Source organism: Schistocerca gregaria, chromosome 1, assembly GCF_023897955.1.
Source record: "Schistocerca gregaria isolate iqSchGreg1 chromosome 1, iqSchGreg1.2, whole genome shotgun sequence".
NCBI lineage: Eukaryota > Metazoa > Arthropoda > Insecta > Orthoptera > Acrididae > Schistocerca > Schistocerca gregaria.
The window spans coordinates 469,528,042-469,551,958 of NC_064920.1; the positions used below are offsets into that span (position 1 = coordinate 469,528,042).

The 23,917-nt window shown below is 39.9% G+C and overlaps 2 protein-coding genes across 7 annotated transcripts in view; one reads left to right on the forward strand and one right to left on the reverse strand.

Moving 5' to 3' along the window:
* Nucleotides 1-6,067, reverse strand: part of LOC126353000 (uncharacterized) — a 238,498-nt gene extending 232,431 nt beyond the window's left edge. For 2 of the 6 annotated variants that reach the window (XM_050002731.1, XM_050002734.1), the window contains exons 1-2: nucleotides 5,742-6,067; nucleotides 4,732-4,857 (exon numbers count right to left, since the gene is read on the reverse strand). In XM_050002731.1, coding sequence (XP_049858688.1) covers nucleotides 4,732-4,816 — 85 coding nt within the window. In that variant the 5' untranslated portion in view covers nucleotides 4,817-4,857; nucleotides 5,742-6,067. Of the gene's footprint in view, nucleotides 1-4,731; nucleotides 5,158-5,741 lie in introns of those variants that run through there. The other 4 variants (XM_050002729.1, XM_050002732.1, XM_050002730.1 and 1 more) reach the window with 3 other exon arrangements.
* The window catches only part of LOC126353066 (mpv17-like protein 2), a 28,387-nt gene continuing 9,792 nt past the window's right edge, over nucleotides 5,323-23,917 (forward strand). Inside the window, exons 1-2 of the mRNA XM_050002735.1 lie at nucleotides 5,323-5,561; nucleotides 20,545-20,783. Coding sequence (XP_049858692.1) covers nucleotides 5,330-5,561; nucleotides 20,545-20,783 — 471 coding nt within the window. The 5' untranslated portion in view covers nucleotides 5,323-5,329. The remainder of the gene's footprint in view (nucleotides 5,562-20,544; nucleotides 20,784-23,917) is intronic.

Sequence of the window (23,917 nt, forward strand, 5' to 3'; positions counted from 1 at the left end):
AATGGCTTTCTTCCCCTGTTTAGCTCTGGTATCCCTATGGAGTTTCATCACTTGCCTAGCACTGGAGCCCCCAATTACCAACAATTCCACACTATGGGACTGCCCCAACCTAACAAGCCAAAAGGCTTCCTCTGAAACAAGGCAAGTGTCTGCTGCTGGCTTGTTGTTGTTGTTGTTGTTATCAAAACAATAATGACACGGTAAACCTGTATCTTAATCAATACTAATCCAAATTCTTACAGAAGTGCTCAGTTGTTGACGAGATGTTAATGCCTCCTTAATACAGAATTAAAATAAATCTACTGCACTCAAACATATTTGGTTAGTAAATAAAAGAAGATATTGTGGTCCGCAGATGGCTACACAGACCAATGACTGTTAGTGAGGAAAGAGGCCACTAGAGAGCTACAAATTTCCAAATAAAAACTATGTTCATACAATGTCAGCCAGCAACCTCCCCATTTTATTTGGTTTTTGCCATATATTTAAAGTATGTTTTTTTATATATAGTACACTGTGAAATATTTTTGCTGAAATAATATACATACTAATATCATATGTACCAATACGTCTTGTATATATAATGTGAAGGGGTAGGAACACACTTCTTGTTTCAATGTCTGATCTGAATATCAAAACTAGTCAATCTTCCAAAGTAATCCACTTTGTTTTTATTGCAACAATGCAAATTCCCAGATAGAAACTCTTCTACAAAGACTGTCTGTCTAGATCGCATATTATTTCTTAAAATGGATGATGTATTTTGACTGAGTGTCATCATCAGATCTGTGATAAGACAAAAAAGGAATAAAGACAAGACACAAATTACTAGGAAGATGTGCTCACTAACTGATGAAAATGATACAGTACACAGATGTACAACACTTAAATAACAAAACTTAAAGAGAGGGTGAGGGGGGATGTTAACAAGTGAAAAATCAAATTGTCCATCAACCACCAGGTGGCACTTGTAATACAAAAGAAAAGTGCACAATACTTCAATACAAGTATAGTAGGCTCAAACATAAGTAAAATACATTCTTCGTTTAAAGCATGGTGACCCATTAGTTTGTTAACATTTGAAAATACGTGAATTCATGGAATAATGTAGATAGAGGGGTAAAAATTGACACACAAGCCTGAAAAGACCTCAGGTTTAATCGAAACCACAAATAAGTGCAAAAACTCGCCAACAGATGGCACTGGACAGGAACACAGCAATGACGCCACACGAGAATCATGTATAAAATGAGCTGTAGTGAGCGGAGGAGTCATATTGTATGTGGTCTGTTTCAGATGTCAAAGTACAGACACCACTGTTTTTGATACAGCAGTCATAAATATCTACATAAATACCTTCCTCAAAAGTGAGAGGGTCAATGCGTCAGCAATTGTGACATGTTGACTTTACCAGACAAGCACTGTTGCTAAATTTTTACTGTCAGAATGAAGAATATGCTACTGCAGCTTTACCATCCTAGAACCACAGGAAGGGTATTCAAATGAGAAAAGGTTCTATGACAAGTGTCACTGTGCATAAAATGATCACAAAATTCCAAACCACAGGTTGGTAGAGCACTGAGAACTCCAATAAAGGTGGTAGCAGCCACGGATACATACGAGGAGAACACCCCCCCCCCCCCCCCCCCCACTTGTGGAGCCAGCCACACCGTCCCCGCCAGTCAGCCTGCACACTATTTGTTCGTTTCTTTCAGTAAACTTGACTGAATCAAGTTATCAAGTACCTGTACTTTTCTATGTAGCACGCGAGTCCACTTGTCTGCCTGCATCTATTGTTACAGTAGAAAGAAGTTTTTCAACACTGCGGCATACGAAGACATGGCCGAGGTCAACATAAAGGAGGGTCGACTTAATGGCTTAGTTCTGTTGAACACCCACCCTGACACTGATTGTCCTATAAGACGATGTAATTAACCAATTTGCCAGGAAGAATAGGCGCATAGAATTTATCATTTAAGGAAGAGAACCACAATTGTAAATTTTTTATATCATAGGATGGCATCGTCTTTTACATGTGTATAATAAGTTTAAATAACACTACTTTGCATGTGACTTGATTATTTTTTACTACAGTAAAAGTAAAGGTAGCTCAAGATATCTTTAGCACCCCTCCTTCAGGTTTTTCTATATCCACCACTGAGTGGTAGGCATGAGATATTTCAATTTTTAAGTACATTTTCCATCACAGGACAAAAGTGAGGATAGGAAAGGCAACATACCACATACGGGATAAAATGTAAAACACTAAATGAAATGTCATAAAAATGGTGTAATATGGAAAAAGTCACAGATTAAGAAGACAGACAAAGAATGAAGGCTAAAAAACAATTAGTAGGTAAGTTAAAAGACAATGTAAGTGATAAAGTTTTTTCTAACATAATCTAATGTGTATTTCTAGTTATTGTAGTCTTCAGTTCAGCTCTCCATGCAACTCCATCCCATGTGAGCCTCTTCACCTCTGTATAACTACTACAACCTACAGCCTTTTGAATCTGCTTACTGCATTTATCTCTTGGTCCCCCTCTATGATTTTCAACTCCTCCACACACTTCCCTCCAATAGCAAACTGTCTGTTCTCAACCGCCTTCTTTTTGTCAAGTTGTGCCACAAATTTCTTATTTTTCCAATTCTACTCAGTACCTCCACATTGGTTACATCCTCAACCCACATAACCTTCAACATTCCTCTGTACACCACATTTCAAAATCTTGTATTCTCTTTTGTCTAAGCTGTTTATTGTCCATGTTTCACTTCCATATATGGCTACACTCCAGACAAATACCTTCAGAAAAGACTCCTAACACTTAGATCTACATTTGATGTCACAAATTTCTCTTCTTCAGAAATGCTTTTCTTGCCACTAACAGTCTACATTTTATATCCTCTCTATTTCTAGTCATATTTGAAAAACTGTTTATTTCTTTTTAGGGTTCTGTGACTCAATCTGCAAAAATGAAACCCGTATTGGATCACTTTGTTTTCTCTATGTCTGTGCGTCCATCTGACAGCCAAGAACTCTTTTTTATCAGGAACAAGTAGGTGTATAATGGTCACACACATGTCACATATTAACATCTAAGGTCCCTTGGTGATGTAAAAACTTTATGCTTCTAAGTCAATTCAATCAAAACACATGACTAGTTATGTCGAATATTTTGATACACGAAAACTCACTCATCAAAATCTACAGGTTACTTCCCATTGACCTATAATCATGAAATTTGGCAAGAAGCAATATTTCACAGTACAAGTAAAGGAAAAAAGCAAAATCGTTAATATGTAATTACATCACATAAAAAAATAATTTCCCTTGTCATTTGTTCTCCAACTTCGATCTTGAAACAGGAATACTCTCAAAAGTACTGAGCACCCTGGGACCAATATGTTACCAGTATCAACGTCGATAACAAGCAAAAATTATTAATGTCCTCGATTTCTGGAATCGATACGCTTTCTACACACATAATTAAGCTTGTTCGGAACACTTGGTGTACAAGTCCTACCACACAATTTTTGTGTAAGAGCACAGTCCCAGTCCTCTATAAAAATAGCAAGCTGGCAATAAACAGAAATACAGTGTGGTAGGGAAAACATATCTGAAAAAAAGTCTTTAAACAGGAAATCATAGAGGAAGTTGCAATAAACAGGAAATTAAATCACAGCTCTTGCATGAAAGATAGTGTCCTTGGAACATGGCAACTACCAGAATACGAGAACCTTTGCAATACATGCAGACTATGAGACAAATCACACACAGCTTTTGTGAGACAGTAACAAGGCCGAATGTAAAAGATATTGCTGCTGATAGACTATGGCCCAGGTACAAGTCATAGGCAGAAACTGTGCTTTAGTAGATAGGTAATACTAATTAAAAATATTAAGAATACTTAACATGATCATTTCTTTGTGTTTTTTAATATAAATGCTGAGAGCAACAACCATTGGATTAACATGTTCCTACCAGTACATACAATTGATTGAAACAAAAGGAGCTGCTGCTTAAAGTTTTCAACAAAATTCGAAAATTCACTGTGAAAAATCATTGCAAAAAATCGAATTAGACTTCATAGACTGGGCTAAATACAGTGGATGGTTAAATTTTGTAAATAAAAGTTCCCAAATGTATTATTTATGTTTTGTTGAAAATGTGAATTCATTCTGGTATTCTCTTAAATGCCAGTTCAACTTGGTTTCATAAATTGTCTGCTGAACCACAAGGCCATAAATATCAATATTCTGTATATATTATTTATTATGAGGTCATAGTCCGTCATAAATTAATGTCAAATGAATCCAATAGGATATAAAGGCAAATAGAACAAAATATTGCATATTTTTCTACATGCCTGTTAAGGAGGGGCAAATATGTGTAGGTAGTAAGTACAACGTTCCAGCAGCAGCTGTTCTTCGTTATTTATATCTCATGTGTATATGCGAACATACTGACAATTATTGCAGATAAAGTCAATCCTGACAATTATTACAGATGAAGTCAATTACTATGAAATAATTCTGTATTAAAAGTATCACAATAACAATTTTACTTCTCTTTAATTGCACACACGAATCATAAAGAACTTAAAACTGCGAAAACCTGTACTTTTATCAATAGATGCATTTATATGCAGAAAGTAACGCGTGTAGAGCACCAACTTCGATCATAAATAAAGCAGTCGCCTGTCAAAAAACGGGTTCCATATATCATCTTACCTGTTAAATAAAAGCAATTAAATTTGTGCGCAAGTTTCAGCAGACGAGACATCTGTACGTCACTCACGGCCATACCATCTCTCATCAGTTGCCAAATATCAACTGCGGAAAGGGATGTGGTGATACCTGCATTCAAACAAATCTCTAATGATTGCGAGGAAGGAATAATATATTTCTTTTACATATAATCAGAAACAGAAAAATTAATGTTGTTCTCTTTCAAAGATGTTGCCTCAACAATTGTGCCTTTATGAGTCATGGAGCATTGTTACAATTTAAAGTTAGTATCTTCATTATGCTCCATTCAGTAATTTCAGCAAATAACAGACATCTGACAGAAGGCGTGATGATGGTTGCTTATTGTCTTTTAGTAGTCAGAAATTGCTGTACATTATTGGAGGCGTGCGGAACATCTTTGAGTGTAATAAAGTCTGTGCACAATTCCGTTATTCGCATAGTTTGAGGACTGGCAGTAGGAGGAGGGACGCAGCGGCCGATAACTATCAGGCAGTGGGCGAGATATGATTGGGGCGGGGACGTGGAGAGCTGTTTTTGAGGCGTTATTAGTTTGTCGTTTACGTTGTCCTTAACTTTTAACATGCGTTTATTCTGTGGTCTATTGCGACATCCTAAATTAGGCTGCCCGCCAAGAAAGCCTGGTTTAGTAAAGGGTACTATTCATGCAGTATTCGGAAGGTATTTGCTTGTGACAAACACTATTACAGGGGGAGTATTATTAGCTGCGGGAGATATGATTCAACAAGAAATTGAGCGTTACAGGCACAAAGAAGTTTCGAAACGAATGAACCGATACGACTGGCCACGAGTGGGTAATGTAATTATTTGTTACCTGTATTGTTTAATGAGAAACTCTGGAGACCTGTACTGTAGCACAACGGGGAGTCAAACAGTATTCAGACAAGGAATGGACGTAAATTAACTGATAACTGCTGCGTTAAAAGGAGATTTATTCAAAGAGCAGCCTATGTTACAAAAGTTCCGTCACTTACCCTTTGATTTAGCACAGTTGGTGTGCGCTGTCTAAACTTTTATGGACATGTGTGTTTTACTGATGGCATACTTTAACCGCAGTTTAAGTGATTTAGTTCACTAAATGTCTTTCATATTGCCAACCGGCATTTACATGTAGTAGAGTTAAAAAAGAAATAAAAAACGGACAGGAATAATTTTATAAATGGCAAAAGAGCGTGGGTAAAGTTGGCCCGATATTGAGTAGCTAGTGTGATTTTACGTAATCTGTCGAGAGCCGTGGAAACCAATAACCATCTATCACGTTAACACTGCAGACGACGACCTACTGTAGTTTCGTTACTGTACGCTTAGAGCGCCACCATCGGATGCTACTTTGTGATAGGCTGGAAGGAAAAGGGTGTGAGTAGTTACCGCTACTGAGCAAGTTAACAAATTTATCATATTTTGCAAACACACTTGATTTCATTGTATATTGGAACTGCAGGCCCTCCTGGTTATTGTACGCGATCTAGAACTCAAACATTGAGCAATACGTATTCTTCGGAAGACCACTCCGTTTTAGAAATAATACAATTAATGAACGGCAGTTCAGAAACTGAGATCTGTTGTAGATTTAAAATAAGAAATAAGCGTTTTAACAACCAAAGATAAATTTGCGCAATTTTTGGAGTGTTGTAGTAGATACAACGGAGTGGAATGTACATTAAGCTTTTAAGTATTTTCCATATAATTGTCTTCGTCAAGGTATCCAATGGAATGAAGTTTCATGTAATCAGCTGATTTCCCGGCTATGGCCCCTTATTTATTTTATTCCAGTTTTATATGTATAGCCTTGCTAATCTCCAAGTATAAATATGAGCGCAAAAATCATCTAATACTATCAGCCTAGCGACGCCGAGAACTTCGGGTTCGACACGAACATCAACTACATTACATTAGCAGTACCCCATAGAGTGGCCACTGGGGACGTAAAAGGAAGTGATGGGGTGTTTATTCGACTATTTCTATATTTCTACCTTTAGTCGAAGGGCGCTATAGGTCTATTACCTCTGTATTACTTTTCCTTGCTAATTTCACTCCAAGTTTGATATTGCCCTAACTATTCCAGGGATTAGTTAGGTATTGCCCCAACACCACCTCCTTATGGGCTTTCATAATGAAATGACTAAAAATGGGTTGTCGTATCCTCACAGTGTTTTTCTTCTTTTTCCTTAACAAGCTTAAATCCTAGGTACTGTTTACCAGTACCAGTTATGGCTGAATTTTCTCATTGTGATGCTTTATGTATCATTCCTTTTTATTGCCCCTGCCTCTCCCCAACCCTGGAGTTGAATGTCATTGCATCAGTGACCAATCATTCAGGATGTTTTTATGTGGCCCCCTTCTACCTCGCCCTTACAGGTACTAGGGATGTCTTGTCCTACTAACATTTTATTTTTTCCAGTTTGGTTGCAGTTGCTTCTGGTGGTTCAGGTTATAAAAAGCCATGGATTACCCAAGGAATAAAGGCACCCTCTAAACAAAAAAGGAAACTATATCAGTCAGGAACAGCTCTGATGTAAATGCTATTGATCATTACAAAACATTGAAGATAATAATATAGACATCAAAATGAATGCGTTATCAGAAAGGGATAGTTGTATCAGATGGAAAAAGTAAAGAAAACATGGGATATAGTGAAGGAAGAGACTGGTAGAACCAAAGATGAAGAAGAGTACGTAGTTTTAAGAGTAAATTATACATAGGTAACAGATGTGTGCAGTGTTACTGAACTTTACAATAAGCACTTCATAACCGTTATTGAAAAGAGGAGGTTGTCAGGTTCAGTAGATGCTGCCATGGAATATCTCAGACCTGTCACTACAACGAAATACAGTAATGAGTATGACCCCCACTGCACCAGAAGTAGTAATCCTTAAAACAAAACAAAAACTCAAGTGGTTATGATAATGTATCAAACAAAGTTGATTAAACAGTATGCCTTTGAGTTTAGTGACATTTAAAGTTATTTGGGTAACCAGTCTTTTATCAATGGAACATTTCCTGGATAGTTGATATATGCTGAAGTTAAGCCTTTGTATAAGAAAGGAGATGAAGAAATACCATCAAACTTCCGTCCGATTTCACTTTTGCCCACATTGTCAAAAATTTTAGAAAATATAATCCAAGTTACAATTTAGATTTCTAAAGGGTTCAAATATTGAGAAGGCTAACTACACATAACAGTGAGAACATTCTTAATTCATTAGACTATAAATTACAGATGACTGGTATATTTTATGGTCTGTCAAAGCCATTGGACTGTTTAAATGACAATATCCTCTTAAGTAAATTAGAATTTATGGTGTAAAAGGAAATGTTGCAAAAATGGTTCAAATCTTATATCTCTGACAGAAAGTAACGGGTGTCAGTATGAAAGATGTGTTTATTAAGATATCGAGTATCATCCGGCCGGGAACCAATAACGTGGTGTCCCCCAAGGTTCCATCCTAGGGGCCTTAGCTTTTCTTGTGTATATCAATGACCTTTCATCAGTAACATTACCAGATGCCAGTGTGTTTTGTTTGCAGATGACACAAACATTGCAATAAATAGTAAATCAAGTATGGCTTTACAAAGGTTGGCTAACGAAATTTTCATGATTGTCAATAAATGGTTCCTAGCCAGTTCCCTGTCACTAAACTTTGAAAAAACATGCAGTTGAAAACTTGTAAAATGTTTCCTGTCAGTATATGCCTAAAATATGACAGCAAGCAGATAGAAGAAGTTGACAATGTTAAATTCATGAGCTTACAGCTTGATAATAAATGTAATTGGGAAGAGTAAACCAAGAACTGCTGAAGTGCATAAACAAAACTCTACTTGCTATGCAAATGTTGTCAGTCATAGGTGATGCAAAAATAAAAAAAGCTAGTGTTCTATGCTTATTTTCATTCCGTAATATCATATGGGATTATTTTCTTGGGTACCTCATCAAGCCAAGCTAAAGTTTTTCAAGCCCAAAAATTTGCGATATGAATTATTTGGGTATGTTAACTACTGTTTCCCAATATATTTATTCCTTATTGATATTTGTAACAATATTATGAAAAGGAAAGTTGCCACTCACCATATAGCGGAGATGCTGAGTCACAGATAGGCACAACAAGAAGACTGTCACAAATTAGCTTTCGGCCAGTATGGCCTTCGCCAAAATAGACAAGGGGGGGGAGAGAGAGAGAGAGAGAGAGAGAGAGAGAGAGAGAGAGAGAGAGAGAGAGAGACTGAGACTGAGACTGAGACTGAGACTGAGACTGAGACTGACTCTGACTCTGACTCTGACTCTGACTCTGGTTCAGTAAGGTGGCTGCTATTCAGCAGTACGTTTTCAATAACATGCCAGCAAACACAAAATGTTTTTGATTAGTTTCTTAGCAGAACTGATTAATGTGTGTATGATGTTATTAATATATTAAAAACAAAGATTCCAAGACCTACCAAGCGGGAAAGTGCCGGTAGATAGGCACAATAAATAAAACGCACAAACACACACACAGAATTTTGAGCTTTCGCAACCGGCGGCTGCTTCGTCAGGAAAGAGGGAAGGAAAAGGAAAGATGAAAGGACGTGGGTTTTAAGGGAGAGGGTAAGGAGTCATTCCAATCCCAGGAGCGGAAAGACTTACCTTAGGGGGAAAAAAGGATAGGAAACTGAGTCACAGATAGATAGATATCCTTTTTTTCCCCCTAAGGTAAGTCTTTCCGCTCCTGGGATTGGAATGACTCCTTACCCTCTCCCTTAAAACCCACATCCTTTCATCTTTCCTTTTCCTTCCCTCTTTCCTGACGAAGCAGCCGCCGGTTGCGAAAGCTCAAAATTCTGTGTGTGTGTGTTTGTGCGTTTTATTTATTGTGCCTATCTACCATCGCTTTCCCGCTTGGTAAGTCTTGGAATCTTTGTTTTTAATATATTTTTTCCATGTGGAAGTTTCTTTCTATTTTATTTACATAGTTCTCTTAATCACTGCAAGCCATGGCCTGAAGTCCTGCCTGAGGACTCCCCACAGAAAGACACAAGCAGTAACACTATTGTGCTTTTCCAAAACAGTGTAAGAATGGAACCTCTCCCCAGATTGTCACCATACTTATGGACGATGGTCATCCTGGATAGTGCTGAACCACAGTTCGTGGCTGAAGAGAATGTGACTCCTTTCATCAGCAGTCCATGGTTCCCAATCATGGCACTACTCTAAAAAGCAGCTGTTTCTGTTGTGTTTAGGACAGTGTATACATGGGATGGCAATTCCTTAGCCTGGTTGCTGCTGCCAGCAACTATGTACGCAAGGTGATAACAAAAAGCTGGGAGTCCATTATTTGTTCTTTGATGATGAATATGTCTGCCTTCACATTTCCATGCAACCTAAGATCAGGCCACTGTCATATCAGATTGTCCTACAAATCTGGATATTTCCTGATTCGGCCAATAGGCCAATTAGAGACCCAAAATGAGGCTCCTTTCAAACAACGTAAGGTGCATCTGACGTCGCCTCAACGCATCTCCGTGTCCTTCACAATGATCACTAAACATCTGATGCTCTTCATGCCCCATATATTCCCCAACAGGCCTGGTAACAACACTAAACAAAAACAATACTAATGCACACATGTGGCTGTTTTATTTGACACTGAGAACTGCATCTCTAATCAGTTAAATATCTGTTGACGGATATACATATATGAAGCTACATTGACATCCAACCGTGTCTTCTGTGTACTTCACTTTTTTGTCAGGTAGTGTGTTTGTAGATGAAACAAGACTGGAAGATGATATTAGCATGCCTGTGTTGTTCACAAGTATGTGCAATGTTTCTTCTGACATGAATGCAAGAACAGGCTCTGCTGTGACTACAGCTGTTATGGAAAAAAGTATTCGCATTTGCAAATTTGGACAACCATCACCTCTGTAATGGAATGGTGATAATGAGAATTTGTGCTGGACAGGGACAATGTCATACTGAGGTTTGTTTGGGTCTGGCCATGAGTCGTGCTCAGATAACATAATGGTAAGGTTACAACTCACAATAAGCTTGAAATCCAGGTTCGAGTCCCGATCCAACACAAATTTTCATTCTCATCATTCCATTACACAGTTTTCATGTGTCCATATTTGCAAATGTGAATACATTTCATGTAAGGTTGGAAGAAGTTATTTCCATAAACTTTTTGGGAATTACATTTGACAATAAACTCCATTGGAGACAATAACATAGTCAATGCCTACCATAAATTTAACACTGTAGTAGCTATAATGAAACAGTTTGCACATTTTGCGAATAACTTGTGTGTACTGTATACCATGCTCTATCTGAACCATACATAGGGTACGGAATTATTGTTTGGAAAAATTCCAGCAGCAATAACACAAAAAGAATCTTTGTATTGCAAGAAAATGCCATTAGGAGTATCCTGGAAAAAAAGATGACAGACTCGTGCAGGACTGCCTTATATAATCTAAAAAGATGTATATATACAGGGCAACAATTTCATTTCCCCCAGAGGGCTGACTGCTCTTTGCCGGATTCTTGCTTGGCTACCTGGGGCCCAGCCTTTGCAGCATCTTTTTCATTCCTGCTACATGTCTATTCTCTTCCTGTTCTTTTTCCCCTTGCTTGGAGGACATTTCTGGGCTGTTTTTTGGAATGAATTCTGAATTTTCGGTTGCCAGTCTCAGAATACTCTCCACTGTTTTTTGTTCCTATTTTTTTCTTCTTTCACCTTCTCCTATCCTTCCTCCACTTTGGTGTTTGAGATTTCTCTTTCTCTTCTTCCTCCCTGTGCACCACTCTTGAAGGCTGGCCCACAAATCTGATGTGTTACAGGTGACTGGGTAACGCGTAATTCCCAGCCCCAGGTTGACATGTAAGGTTTGCACATACCCCCTGGTACAGGCCAAGCCCAAGGATGGGTGATTGCCTGAGCTGTTACCTTCCAAAATTGCCAATTGTTTTCTCTGTCAGGTTTTCGGGAGGTATGACCTGAGGTGTGAACAAACACCTAAGGTGGGTGCTTCCCCTTCTGAAGGGGACCACAAGTTGGAAAGAACATGCCATCGGAAACACTTGGAATCATGGGGGATTTTCTCACAATGAGCCAATCATCTTGACAGTTAGTGGCCGTGAAACATAAATGGAGTAAGGCTAATATTTCAAAGACCCTCCCAGCTGCATCATGGTTCCTTGTGGTTTCACTTACTGAAGACGGTCAGTCCTTCACTACAGTAAATCCTTTTATTATTCAGAAAGATGTTGATGCAATTCCTGGCCCTGTGTGAAATCATGCTCTCATTTATGCAATGGTACTTTGTTTTTAGAGACTACTTCTGATTCTCAAGCAGAACAACTGCTTGCAGATTCGCTCTTCCATGGCTATCGTGTTCATGTCGAGACCCATCAAACATTGAATTCTTCCCGTGGTGTTAGCTGGCCATGGTGGTCTAGCTGTTCTAGTCGCTCAGTCCGGAACCACGCGACTGCTACGGTCGCAGGTTTGAATCCTGCCTCGGGCATGGATGTGTTTGATGTCCTTAGGTTAGTTAGGTTTAAGTAGTTCTAAGTTCCAGGGGACTGATGACCACAGATGTTAAGTCCCATAGTGCTCAGAGCCATTTTGAACCATGGTGTTACTTACACTAGGCTGCTCGATGGTCTGACCAAGGCAGGAATCTGAGCAGGGTGTCATTGCAGTCCATCGGGTGATGGAAAAAGTAGATGCCTCCTTAGTGCTCAACCATACCCCTTTCTCGCTTTTGATAGAGTGGTTCTTCCGTCCAAGATCAAAGCAGGTTATGAAGTTATCACAGACATCTGTGAACCTGATATTTTGCTGCCAGTGCCATCGTTACAACTACACTCGTGAGTCCTTTCAACACCCAGCCAAATGTGTGACCTGTGGCAGCGATGCTCACAAGGGTAATTGAGTGCCACCTTCTCCCTGTTGCATCAACTGCAATGGTGACCATGCCGCCTACCCGAAGATGTCCCATGTATCTCGATGCGCAGGCTGTCCAGGAGATCCAGGTGAAAGAAAAAAATGCCTTACCCGGTTGCTTGCAAGTTGTTGGCTAGTCAGAAAGCCTGCATTCTACTATTTGACACCTACAATACTGTTCTTGCTACATCTCTCTCCACAAAGGACATGGCCACCTCAAATCTAGCACGGAAGTTGTGAAATCGTCCAATGTCATGGTAGTGTCCCCATCTCCTCCTCCAGCTGTGCAACATGCCACCAAACTTTCGCCTCACAGGGCGAAGTCACTAGCTACATAACCGGCAAGCTGGAAAGGACAGAAGGAATATTCCCATGAAGACTTACTTTGTCCTTCCAGCCAACCAACATCTGAGACTTCCTCTGCCAACCAGAAAGGCTCCAATAAGTCAAACAAAGGCAAACAGTCTTCTCCTTACCCGGCTTGAAGGTCCTCTTCAATGGTGTCGCCACATGATACACTCGCCCAGCCGACTTCCATGTCACCGGTATCCACCACCAACCATTATTCTGCCCTGGACTCCACAGCCAGCAAAAGGTGAAAGCTGATGCTTCAGTAGAACTCATGGAGCAGGATCCTCCTGCCTCTGTGCCGTGTAGCAGTGAGTCTTTAAAGGCTGCCACTCGACAGTCACTGAGATGACACCCCCTTAATTTTTTCCTCATCATGACTGTCTTCCAATGGAACATTTGTGGTCTCTGACCCAACAAAGAGGATTTATCTGTGCTCTTAGAATTGCACTCGGCAGTCACTGAGATAACACCCCCTTAATTTTTTCCTCATCGTGACTGTCTTCCAATGGAACATTTGTGGTCTTTGATCCGACAAAGAGGATTTATCTGTGCTCTTAGAATTGCAGTGCCCACTTGTTCTCTGCCTTCAGGAAACAAAATTGCAGTCTCACGACCATTTTGAGCTCTTGCATTTCTTCCCAATCCATTTTGTCTTTCATCCTGAGCTTGGCATTCCATCTTATGAGAGAGTCATGCTGCTCATACAAGATGACGTTCATAATCAACCTATCTCCCTTACTACCTGTCTTCAGGCTGTTGCGGTTCACCTTTTCTTTCCTCATTTGACTTTTTCTCTTCATACCGTTTATATCCCTCCATCATTTGATGTCACCAGGGCAGACATCCTCGAATTTATTGGGCAGCTACCTCACTCCTTTCTGCTGCTCGGTGACTTTAATGCACACCATCCCCTTTGGGGTTCTTCCAGATCCTGTCCGAGAGGGGCCTCGTGACTGACCTTCTTAATCAACTTAAACTCTTCTGCCACAACACAGGAGCACCCATGTTCCTTTCAAACTCCACGCACATCTATTCCCATTTGGACCCATCCTTCTGCACTTTCCAGCTTGCTCATCATATCGACTGGTCTGTTCTCTCTGACACGTACTTGAGCGACCATTTCCCGTGTGCTATCCATTTGCTGACTCCTACCGCACATTCGTACACACCCAAGTGACAGCTAACTAAGGCCAACTGGAGGCTTCACTCCTGCCTGGTGACTTTCGACAAACACCATTTTCCCAGTTGCGGTGACAAGATAGAAAATCTTAAGAGTGTCACTCCAAAGGAAATGCACACTATTTTTGTAAAAATACTGTTTTCATTCTGCATGTGTGAAAGTTTTACAGTGTGTAGATACATCCTACCCGCTTGTTTTCAAACTTAATTCAACCTTATCCCGTGAATGGCGCTGTCACAGGGTGTCTTCACGATGGCTGCTACACTTTATGTTAGTCAGAAGCAATGTGCTGTCATAGAATCCCTGTGCTGTGAAAATGAGACAGTGGGAAACATCTGCAAGAAGTTGAAAAAGGTGTATGGAGATGCTGCTGTCAATTGCAGTACAGTTAGTCGATGGGCAAGTAGGTTACGTGATGAAAGCAGGCACGGCAATATTGAGGATTGTCCTCGCAGCGGCAGGCCTCATACTGCACTCACTCCAGACAATGTGCAGAGAGTTAACGAATTGGTGATTGCTGACAGAATCATCACAGTGAACGAATTGTCACGCTACATTGTGATGGGGGAAGGAAGTGTTTACAGAATACTGAAAGTGTTGGCGTTAAAAAAGGTTCGTGCCAGGTGGGTTCCCAGGATGTTAACAGTGGCTCACAAAGAAACAAGAAAAACGGTATGCAGCGAACTTCTGGAACAGTACGAGAATGGTGGAGATGAATTTCTTGGAAGAATTGTGACAGGTGATGAATCATGGCTCCATTATTTTTCACCACAGACGAAGAGGCAATCAATGGAGTGGCATCATGCAAATTCACTGAAGGAAAAAAAAAAAAAAAACTAAATCTACACCTTCTGCTGGAAAAGTTATGGCTACAATGTTTTTTTCGATTCTGAAGGACTCTTGTTTGTGGACATCATACCAAGTGGAACCACCATAAATTCTGATGCATATGTGACGACACTGAAGAAACTTCAAGTTTGACCGAGTGATGTTCGACCACATTGGCAAAAGCAGGATGTTTTGCTGTTGTACGACAATGCATGGCCACATGTCAGTCAAAAAACCATGGAAGCGATCACAAAACTTGGATGGACAACACTGAAACACCTGCCTTACAGTCCTGATCTGGCTCCATGTGACTATCATCTGTTTGGGAAACTGAAAGACACTCTTTGTGGAACAAGGTTTGAAGATGATGACTCTCTTGTGCACGCTGCCAAACAGTGGCTCCAACAGGATGGTCCAGAATTTTACTGTGCGGGTATACAGGCGCTGGTTCCAAGATGGCGTAAGGCAGTTGAGAGGGATGGAAATTATGTGGAGAAATGAAAACATTGTTCCTAAAGGATTTATCTACACACTGTAAAACTTTCAAATATGTAGAATAAAAGATGGATTTAGTGTGCATTTCTTTTGGAGTGACCCTCATACAAATGTTACCCTTACCGCCTCAGGAAGTTCCATTCCTCGCACTTCCACTTTACCACACTGTGTCGTAGACCCCTGGTGGACTGAGGCGTCCTGTAACTCAATTCGTGTGTGAAGATGTGTTCTCTGCATTTTTAACTGTCATCTTACAATGGCAAATTGCATTCATTATAAACAGTTGTGTGCACAGTGTTGTGCATTCTTCGAGACAGCAGAAAAGCTAGCTGGGTTTCATTCATTAGTTCTTTTAACAATTCCACTCTCTCTTCTCTTGTGTGGGCTAAACTCCGCCAGCTCTCTGAGACCAAGATTCTTTCCCCAATTTCCGTCCTGACAGTAGCAGATGATGTCATTGTGAATCCTATTGCTATTCCCTTCCCCTGTGGCAACCATTTAATGGGGATTTCGAGCTCCTCCCACTATTACCCTGCCTTCCTCCATTGGGAACAATCGGAGGAGGCTTGGGCAATAATCTTCGCTTCTGAATCATGAGTGCTACAATGCCGCCTTTGCTATGAGGGAGCTAGATCATGCTCTCACTTCATCCTGATCATCCGTGATGATGATGATGATGATGATGATGACGATGATTATGATTGGTTTGTGGGGCGCTCAACTGTATGGTCATCAGCACCTGTACAAAGTCCCAATCTTTACACAGTGCAATCTAACCACTTCCACGAATGATGATGAAATGATGAAGACAGCACAAAAACCCTGCCCCCAGGCAGAGAAAATCCCCAACCTGGCTAGGAATCAAACTTGGGACCCCGCGATCCAGAGGAAGCAACGCTAGCCACTAGACCACTAGCTGCAGACTCTGCCCCAGGGCCAGACAATGTTCACATTCAGATGTTGCAGTACCTTTCTGTTGTGGGCAAGCACTTTCTGCTTCATACGTACAACTGCTTCTGGACAGATGTCATGTTTCTGTCACTGGCATGAAGCCACTATCATACCCATACCTAAGCCCAATAAGGACCAACACCATCCTTCTAGCTGCTGCTTCATTTCTCTCACCAGCTGTGTTTGTAGGGTGATGGAACATATGATTCATGCCTGTCTGGTATGGTGGTTAGAGTCTCGCAATTTACTAAGCAGTGCACAGTGTGGATTTTGAACACGCCGTTCTGCAATTGACCATCCATCACTTTGTCCACCCATGTCATGAATGGTTGACTGTGGATTTCCCAGGCTGGCCATGTTTTCTGACATCTGCTAGAGGACTGGTATCCTACATACGCTTTACACATGAGGTGTCCATGGTCGCCTGCTCTGTTTTCTTCAGGAATTTTTAGAAGACTGAGTTTTTAAGGTAAATGTGGGTTCTGCTTTGTCAGACGCGTTTATCCAGGAAAACAGTGTGCCTCAGGGTTCGGTCCGGAGCGTCATCCTCTTTGCTACTGCCATTCAATCTGAAATGGCCTGTCTCCTGATGGTCACCTCCAACTGCTTTTTCCTTGATTATTTTTGCTATCTATTGTAGTTCTCAACAGATCTTTCTCATTGAGCAGAGTCTTCAGCAATGTCTTGTTTTTCTACTCACAAAACAATTTGTGTGAATGTCTGGCTGCACAGTTGGTTTCTTCCACCGTCTTTACATCTTGGGTCTGTTGCTCTTCCATTAGTTGAAACTACTAAACTCCTGGGGATCATGCCTGATAGGAAACTTTCTTGGTCCTCTGCTGTATATGGTCCATCAATGTCCTACTTGTCCTCAGTGGTACTTCCTGAGGAGCATATCAAACCACCCTCCTTTGTACCGGTCTCTTGTCGATTCAAAACTAGACTGGGCGTTTCGTTTATGCATCTACACATCTGTCCCTCTTACACCGTGTCAATACTATCCAATATTGTGGCACCTGTTTGGCAACTGGCGCCTTTCACAATTCTACCACCATGACTTTCTCCTCAGCGGATATGCATGCTGTGTATCTGCTATGCATGGCCACCCATCTTGTGCTGCCTCCTTCAATGGGGAGTTTGCTTTTGTCTCTTGCTCCGGCAGCTTAACTTCATGCTACCTGCAACTATCCCGGTGTGTGTAAACCCTTGACCACCTTCATTTCGAGTGGCAGCCTCTTAGGTTCATGACCTTTGCATGGAACTTTGCGAAAGTACATTTGTGTGCACTCTCGGCCTGACTATGTTTTTCAGTATTGGCTTCAGGAACACTGCTCAGTACTTACAGCAGAGCTCTTTGCCCTTATCAGGCCATGCAGTACATCTGGCGACACAGGCTCTTACATTGTGTCATCGTCTCTCTCAGTGTCCTTAAAGGCCTCTGTGAGCTGTACACCATCCATCCCATAGTGCAGTGGGTCCAGGAAAGCTGTCACTTGCTCATTCTTGATGGGGCCACTGTGATTTTTATGTTGGTTACTGGTCACGTTGATCTGACAAGAAACAAGGCCGCTGATGCAGCTGCCAAAGCTGCGGTCCTTGTACCTCTGCTCGCTATTCTTACATTCTCTCCGATGATCTCTGTGTTGCCATCGGTCAGTGGGCGCTGTGACATCACCACTGGTCTCCCTTCTTGGGACAAGCTCTGGGTTATTAGGCCTCTCCCAATAGCTTTGACAACCCCCTCTCAGCCCCCTTGCCATGAAATCATTTTAGCTATGTTGCGTATCGGGCTCTGTCTTTTTAGCATTCGCCATGTGTTTAGTGGTGCTTGCCCACCACTTTATATGCATTCTGCTCAACCTTTGACGGTCCACCATTTGCTGATGGAATGCTCTTTTTTTTAACCACGTACATTCTTGTTTGTGTTTGCCGTCTGAGTTATTGGCCATTTTAACGGATTATGCACGGTCTGTCGACTGTGTTTTATTTTTCATCTGTCACAGCAATATTAATTTTTAGTTCAGGCCCTCTGTTTGTCTATGGTGTGTTTTACAGACCTTTCTCTATGTCCCTGTTTTTAGTTATCTTCTCTTCCAGAGATTACGATTAACGTATAGTCATTTTTAACTCCTCTCTCTATCTTTGTGTTCTACAGTTCTGATGTGGGCGCATATGATCCTAGTTGTTTTTGCACCCTAAAACAAAACAAACAATTCCATTAATCAGTGGCAATACATTACTAGGAAAAATGTAGATGTTCATTCATATGACACAAGAAATAAAGACCTGCTGAGAGGAATAACACACAAACTGAGGTCTATTTAATTCATGTGACACAAGAAATAAAGGCCAGTTGAGAGAAGAATAACACACTGACTGAAATCTATTGAGAAACATCATTGATACTAAGGTGTACAATTAGTAAAATATCTTGCTAAGAGTGTGCAGGACAGTGCGAGTAAAAAGACATCCCAGAAACTTCTTGAGGTTTATTTAATGGAAAAAGAATTGAATAGTGTAGAGGAGTTTATACGCAAATATTAGGAAATGTTTTTATTGGCTGAATGTGTGTATGTATTGTGATGACCTGAATATATTATGTGCATGACATGTTTTTGTGTATCTGTTTTTTGGTCATCTGAGTTAGTTTTGTAAATGTCCCTAAGGCCTAAATATAAAATGAGAGAAAATGTATGCAACAATTCTATCATATTTGTCAATTTCATGTTTTAATTAATTAGTTAGTTAGTTTCATGTCCCATGGATTATTTCACGTGATAAATCCTAATGATATGGAGCGAGTCATTTTACATTTACACCATAAATTAATTTGTAAATAGGCTACATGCTGAACATTTATAAGGTTTTTCTTTTTCTTTTCTTTGTTTTTTTTTTTTTTTTTTTTAAAAAGGGAAAACTATGTAAGCTAAATTATTTTAAGAACTTTGATAAGTTGGCTTGTCGTGCATTACAAGTACACAGACTGTACATGTGTAATAAAATGGGGACAAAATACAAATCAATTAATCACTTTTGAACCTAACCTAGACCTGATTTTGTTAGTTGAAGACCTTGAAATAGCAATACCTTTAATGATTTCTGCCAGAAAATAGAAATAAACACTCATTTATCCTGTGGAATGCACATTGGCAAACAGTGATGTACAGTTGATCACACAAATCAACTGAAAGTGCATTTCAGAAACTTTTGAAGGAAACAGAGATCGCATAATGATAAAAATCGGACATTTTAGAGAACAGTTAGAAAAATCTTTCATGAGATAAAGTATACAATGAAGTCAATTCATTGCTTAATTCAGCATATTTCTTAATAAGTGAGTATTGCTTTTTTAAGACTTTTCTCCAAAAAATGGTGTACTGAAATGAGCATTTGAAGAAAACTTGAACTGCTACAGGCATCATAATGTATGCTAAATGAAAATGAGAAATCTACAAAGTAGTCAGAACTATAATAATCTGAAAATACTTTAACCATAAATCATACTGTCAGATAATAAGAGAAATTGTTAAAAATGTCCATTTTGTCTGTCAAAAATTAAAGTAGTCTAAAATGAAGTTAAGACAAAGATCTGGAAAGATGTTCTAGAAAATTATGCTATTTATGTAACAGAACGGACGCATCATAAGACAGTGCTAATGTAACACACTTTTTAATAATTGCTCTTCAAAATTGGCTGAGAAAATTTCAGAAAATTAGTCTGCCTGCCTCCCAGTTACTGAGTCAGGTGATTCAGCAACAGGAGGAGGAGGAGGAGGAGGAGGAGGTGGCAGGGTGCAAATTCTTGTCTAGCTGTTTTTATTTATATTTTCTGTGATTTCCCCAGTGTTTAAAGCAAATGCCAAGATTTCTCTCTTCCCCTCAAAAGACTTTACTGTAGTGTGGGATATTGGTATTGCGGTCAGCACTCCATGTACTGCCCTTTTAATGTGATCACAATATAAACATTTTTTGTTTTGTGTTAGTAGTTGCTTTATTCGTCTTGCAGCTAATTAATTATATTAGTATTGAAGTTAATCATTATTTTTACAGGGCGCATGTTTTTTGCTGGACTTATACAAGGACCACCACAACATTACTTCTACAAAAAGTTAGATGCTGTGCTCCCAAATAGAGACTGGAAGAGTGTGTGTGCGAAAATATTTTTGGACCAGACTGTGGCATCACCTACCTGTATTGTCCTCTTTTTCTGTGGTGTGGGTATTTTTGAGAAGGATGCCTACAGCGAAATATGGTCAGAAATAAAAAGTAAATTCTGGACAGTTTATGCTGTGAGTATGATTTGCCTTTTTCATATATTATCACTGTTCATCCACAGGTGAAGTTGTCATTTGCTAAGGTGCATGATGTTTTGCCGTTTTAAGTTTTATTGTTGAAAAGCAAAAGTTGGAAGAATTGAAATCATATTAAGAAAAAATAAACATTCATAATTGTCTTTAGAGTGCATTGAGATGCCCAAATTCTCCATGTTCTATTTCCCATTAAATTTGACCAGAAATAATAGAATATAGAAGTGAAACACCCAGATACCAGAGAACCTGGAATCTACACTTGATTGAGTGACATTGTGAGAGACCATAAATAGCACCTTAAACATTCATATTCATGTAGGTACCAAAAAGTCAACAGAGCAATGAAACTACACAGCAGTCTCAGTCTCATAAGCATGAATATACTCTCCAATTATGAGTAGAAGTGTAGAAAAGGTGCAAAGGAGACAGTGAAAGAAAGTGAGAAAAGTTACAAAAATTGAAAATACAAAATGAAGAACAATACCAGATGTATGTTAACATACTTTATGGAAATTGACTGGACACATTAAAGAGATGTTTACCTCCAAGGTACATAGATAGGTCTGCATCTGTGCTCCTGAAGCCACCTTACAATTTGTGTTAAATTATTCCTGATATTATCATCATTTTCCGCCTTCCTTTTTCCAGTTGTGAATGGTGTATGACAAAAATAATTGCCAAACTCTGATTTGTGTGATTATCTCAATTTGCAAGACATGGAGAAGAAGCAATCTGTTGCCTTCTCTTCTTGGAAGATACTTCCCTAGAATTTCAGTGGTAAAAACAGTTTTGTAAGACTCTGTAAGTTCATATTTATAGAGGATGCTTGCGAGACCTCAGCTATTCATTATAAAAGTCAAATCAAAACAGTTTCAGCTGTTTAAATTTCCAGTTTTATTGTATTTGTGCAACCAGTTTCAGCACTACATTACGCTATCTTCATGCCCCTTCCTGATGTGCAGGAAGCATCCCAACTCTGGTCCCGTCAAAATAAGAGTGAGCATTCAGTGAGTGGTATTTGTAAATTTCCTCTTAAAATAGTGATCCCTTCTGTGTCAAATGATGAGCAAAGGGATCACTGTATTAAGAAGAAATATATGGACACCAGTCAGTGAATGCTGGCCCCTATTTTGACTGGACCAGAGATGGTATTCTTCCTACACATTAGTCATAGGGCTTAAGGATGGCATAATGTAGCACTGAAACTGGTTGCATAAATAAAATAAAACTGGAAATTTAAACAACGGAATGTGTTTTGATTTTACATTTTTTAGTTTTGTAAGAGGTCTGTGGGACAAGACATTCTGCAAAAATTTTAAACATTCTCTCTGATAACTATGAAGGATGGATAGTTCGGAATCCCACTCATGATGGAAATTATTAAATCTATTGGCAACAAATGTACCTGATCCCTTTGAGGATGTTCACCTTAAAGCTGACATGCAACAGTTATACCATAAATGATTCCAGAGTACGAAGAGAAACTACAGGAAGTAGACAGTTTTACATGTTCAGAAAATCAGATAAAGCAGTGGCAGTATCATATCTCAAGAGGGAACTTTAAATCAGTAGCTGTAGACAGAAGGCATGCAGGGAAAGAGGTACTCGATAATCTTGTATTTTGTTGATTAAATGACAGTGCAGAATTGTACCTAAAGGCTCATGAAAATCTAGAAACACTGCATTCATTTGGGCACCATTGTTATTGGTACTCTGTATCTCATGCATGAACAAAGCAATCAAATTGTGGAATCCATGTTGATTTTCACAGAGCAGATTTTCCGTTTCCAAAAAACCCACAGCTCTTTCATGGGTATGTATCTAGTGTGCACGGAGCCCCGAACTGTTGCAGCCTCTCATATCTTCCAGGTTGCATTCCCTTCCCTTTTCCCTTATCCATTCTTTCCCATCCTAGCTCCTCACCCTCCTGCCCCCCCCCCCCCCCTCTTTCTCAGTGTTTCTCTTTACAATGACCTGGCTAGTCCCTCGATTTCACTATTTCCTTACAGTCTTCTGTAGCATTTCCACTCTCCTTTTGTTCTTTCTTTTTTGTGAATTTTTGGTCCTCTTGTTGTTTGACCTCCTTTTCTCATTTGTTTCTATAGTGTGAGCCATTTGGGGAAGCTCTCCTTCTCTAGCATCTTCACCTCTTCTCCCTCCCCCTCCTCCCCCTTTCCTTCCTTGCTGTAGCCTGCATGGTTCAGACAATGCTGCAACCCGTCTCCACTGTTGTTCATATTATTTATGGATCATATGTTGAAAACAATAGACTGGCGGGGTGGGATTAAGATATGTGAACACAAAATAAGCAGTCTTGCATATGCGGATGACTTAGTTGTGATTGCAGATTCGATTGAAAGTTTGCAAAGTAATATTTCAGAGCTAGACCAGAAATGTAAGGACTATGGTATGAAGATTAGCATCACAAAAACGAAAGTAATGTCAGTGGGAAAGAAATATAAATGGATTGAATGCCAAATAGGAGGAACAAAGTTAGAACAGGTGGACGGTTTCAAGTACTGAGGATGCATATTCTCACAGGGCGTGAGTCGTGCTTGGGTAGCTCAGTTGGTAGAGCACTTGCCCGCGAAAGGCAAAGGTGCCGAGTTCGAGTCTCGGTCCGGCACACAGTTTTAATCTGCCAGGAAGTTTCACATCAGTGCACACTCCACTGCAGAGTGGAAATCTCATTCTGGAAACATCCTCCACGATGTGGCTAAGCCATGTCTCTACAATATCCTTTCTTTCATGAGTGCTAGTTCTGCATGGTTCGCAGGAGAGCTTCTGTTAAGTTTGGAAGGTAGGAGACGAGGTAATGGCAGAAGTAAAGCTGTGAGGACGGAGTGAGAGTCGTACTTGGGTAGCTCAGTTGGTAGAGCACTTGCCTGCGAAAGGCTAAGGTCCCAAGTTCAAGTCTTGGTCCGGCACACAGTTTTAATCTTCCAGGAAGTTTAACATCCAATATGTCTCAAAACTCAGAAGGCTTCTTGTTTTTTTATAACAGCAATAGAGTTTCAATAAAAATAAATCTTGTATCAACTGTCAGAAACTGTCTTACATATTTAAAAATCATTGTTTGGACCACAACCGCTTAGGTTGAGTTTCTATATTCC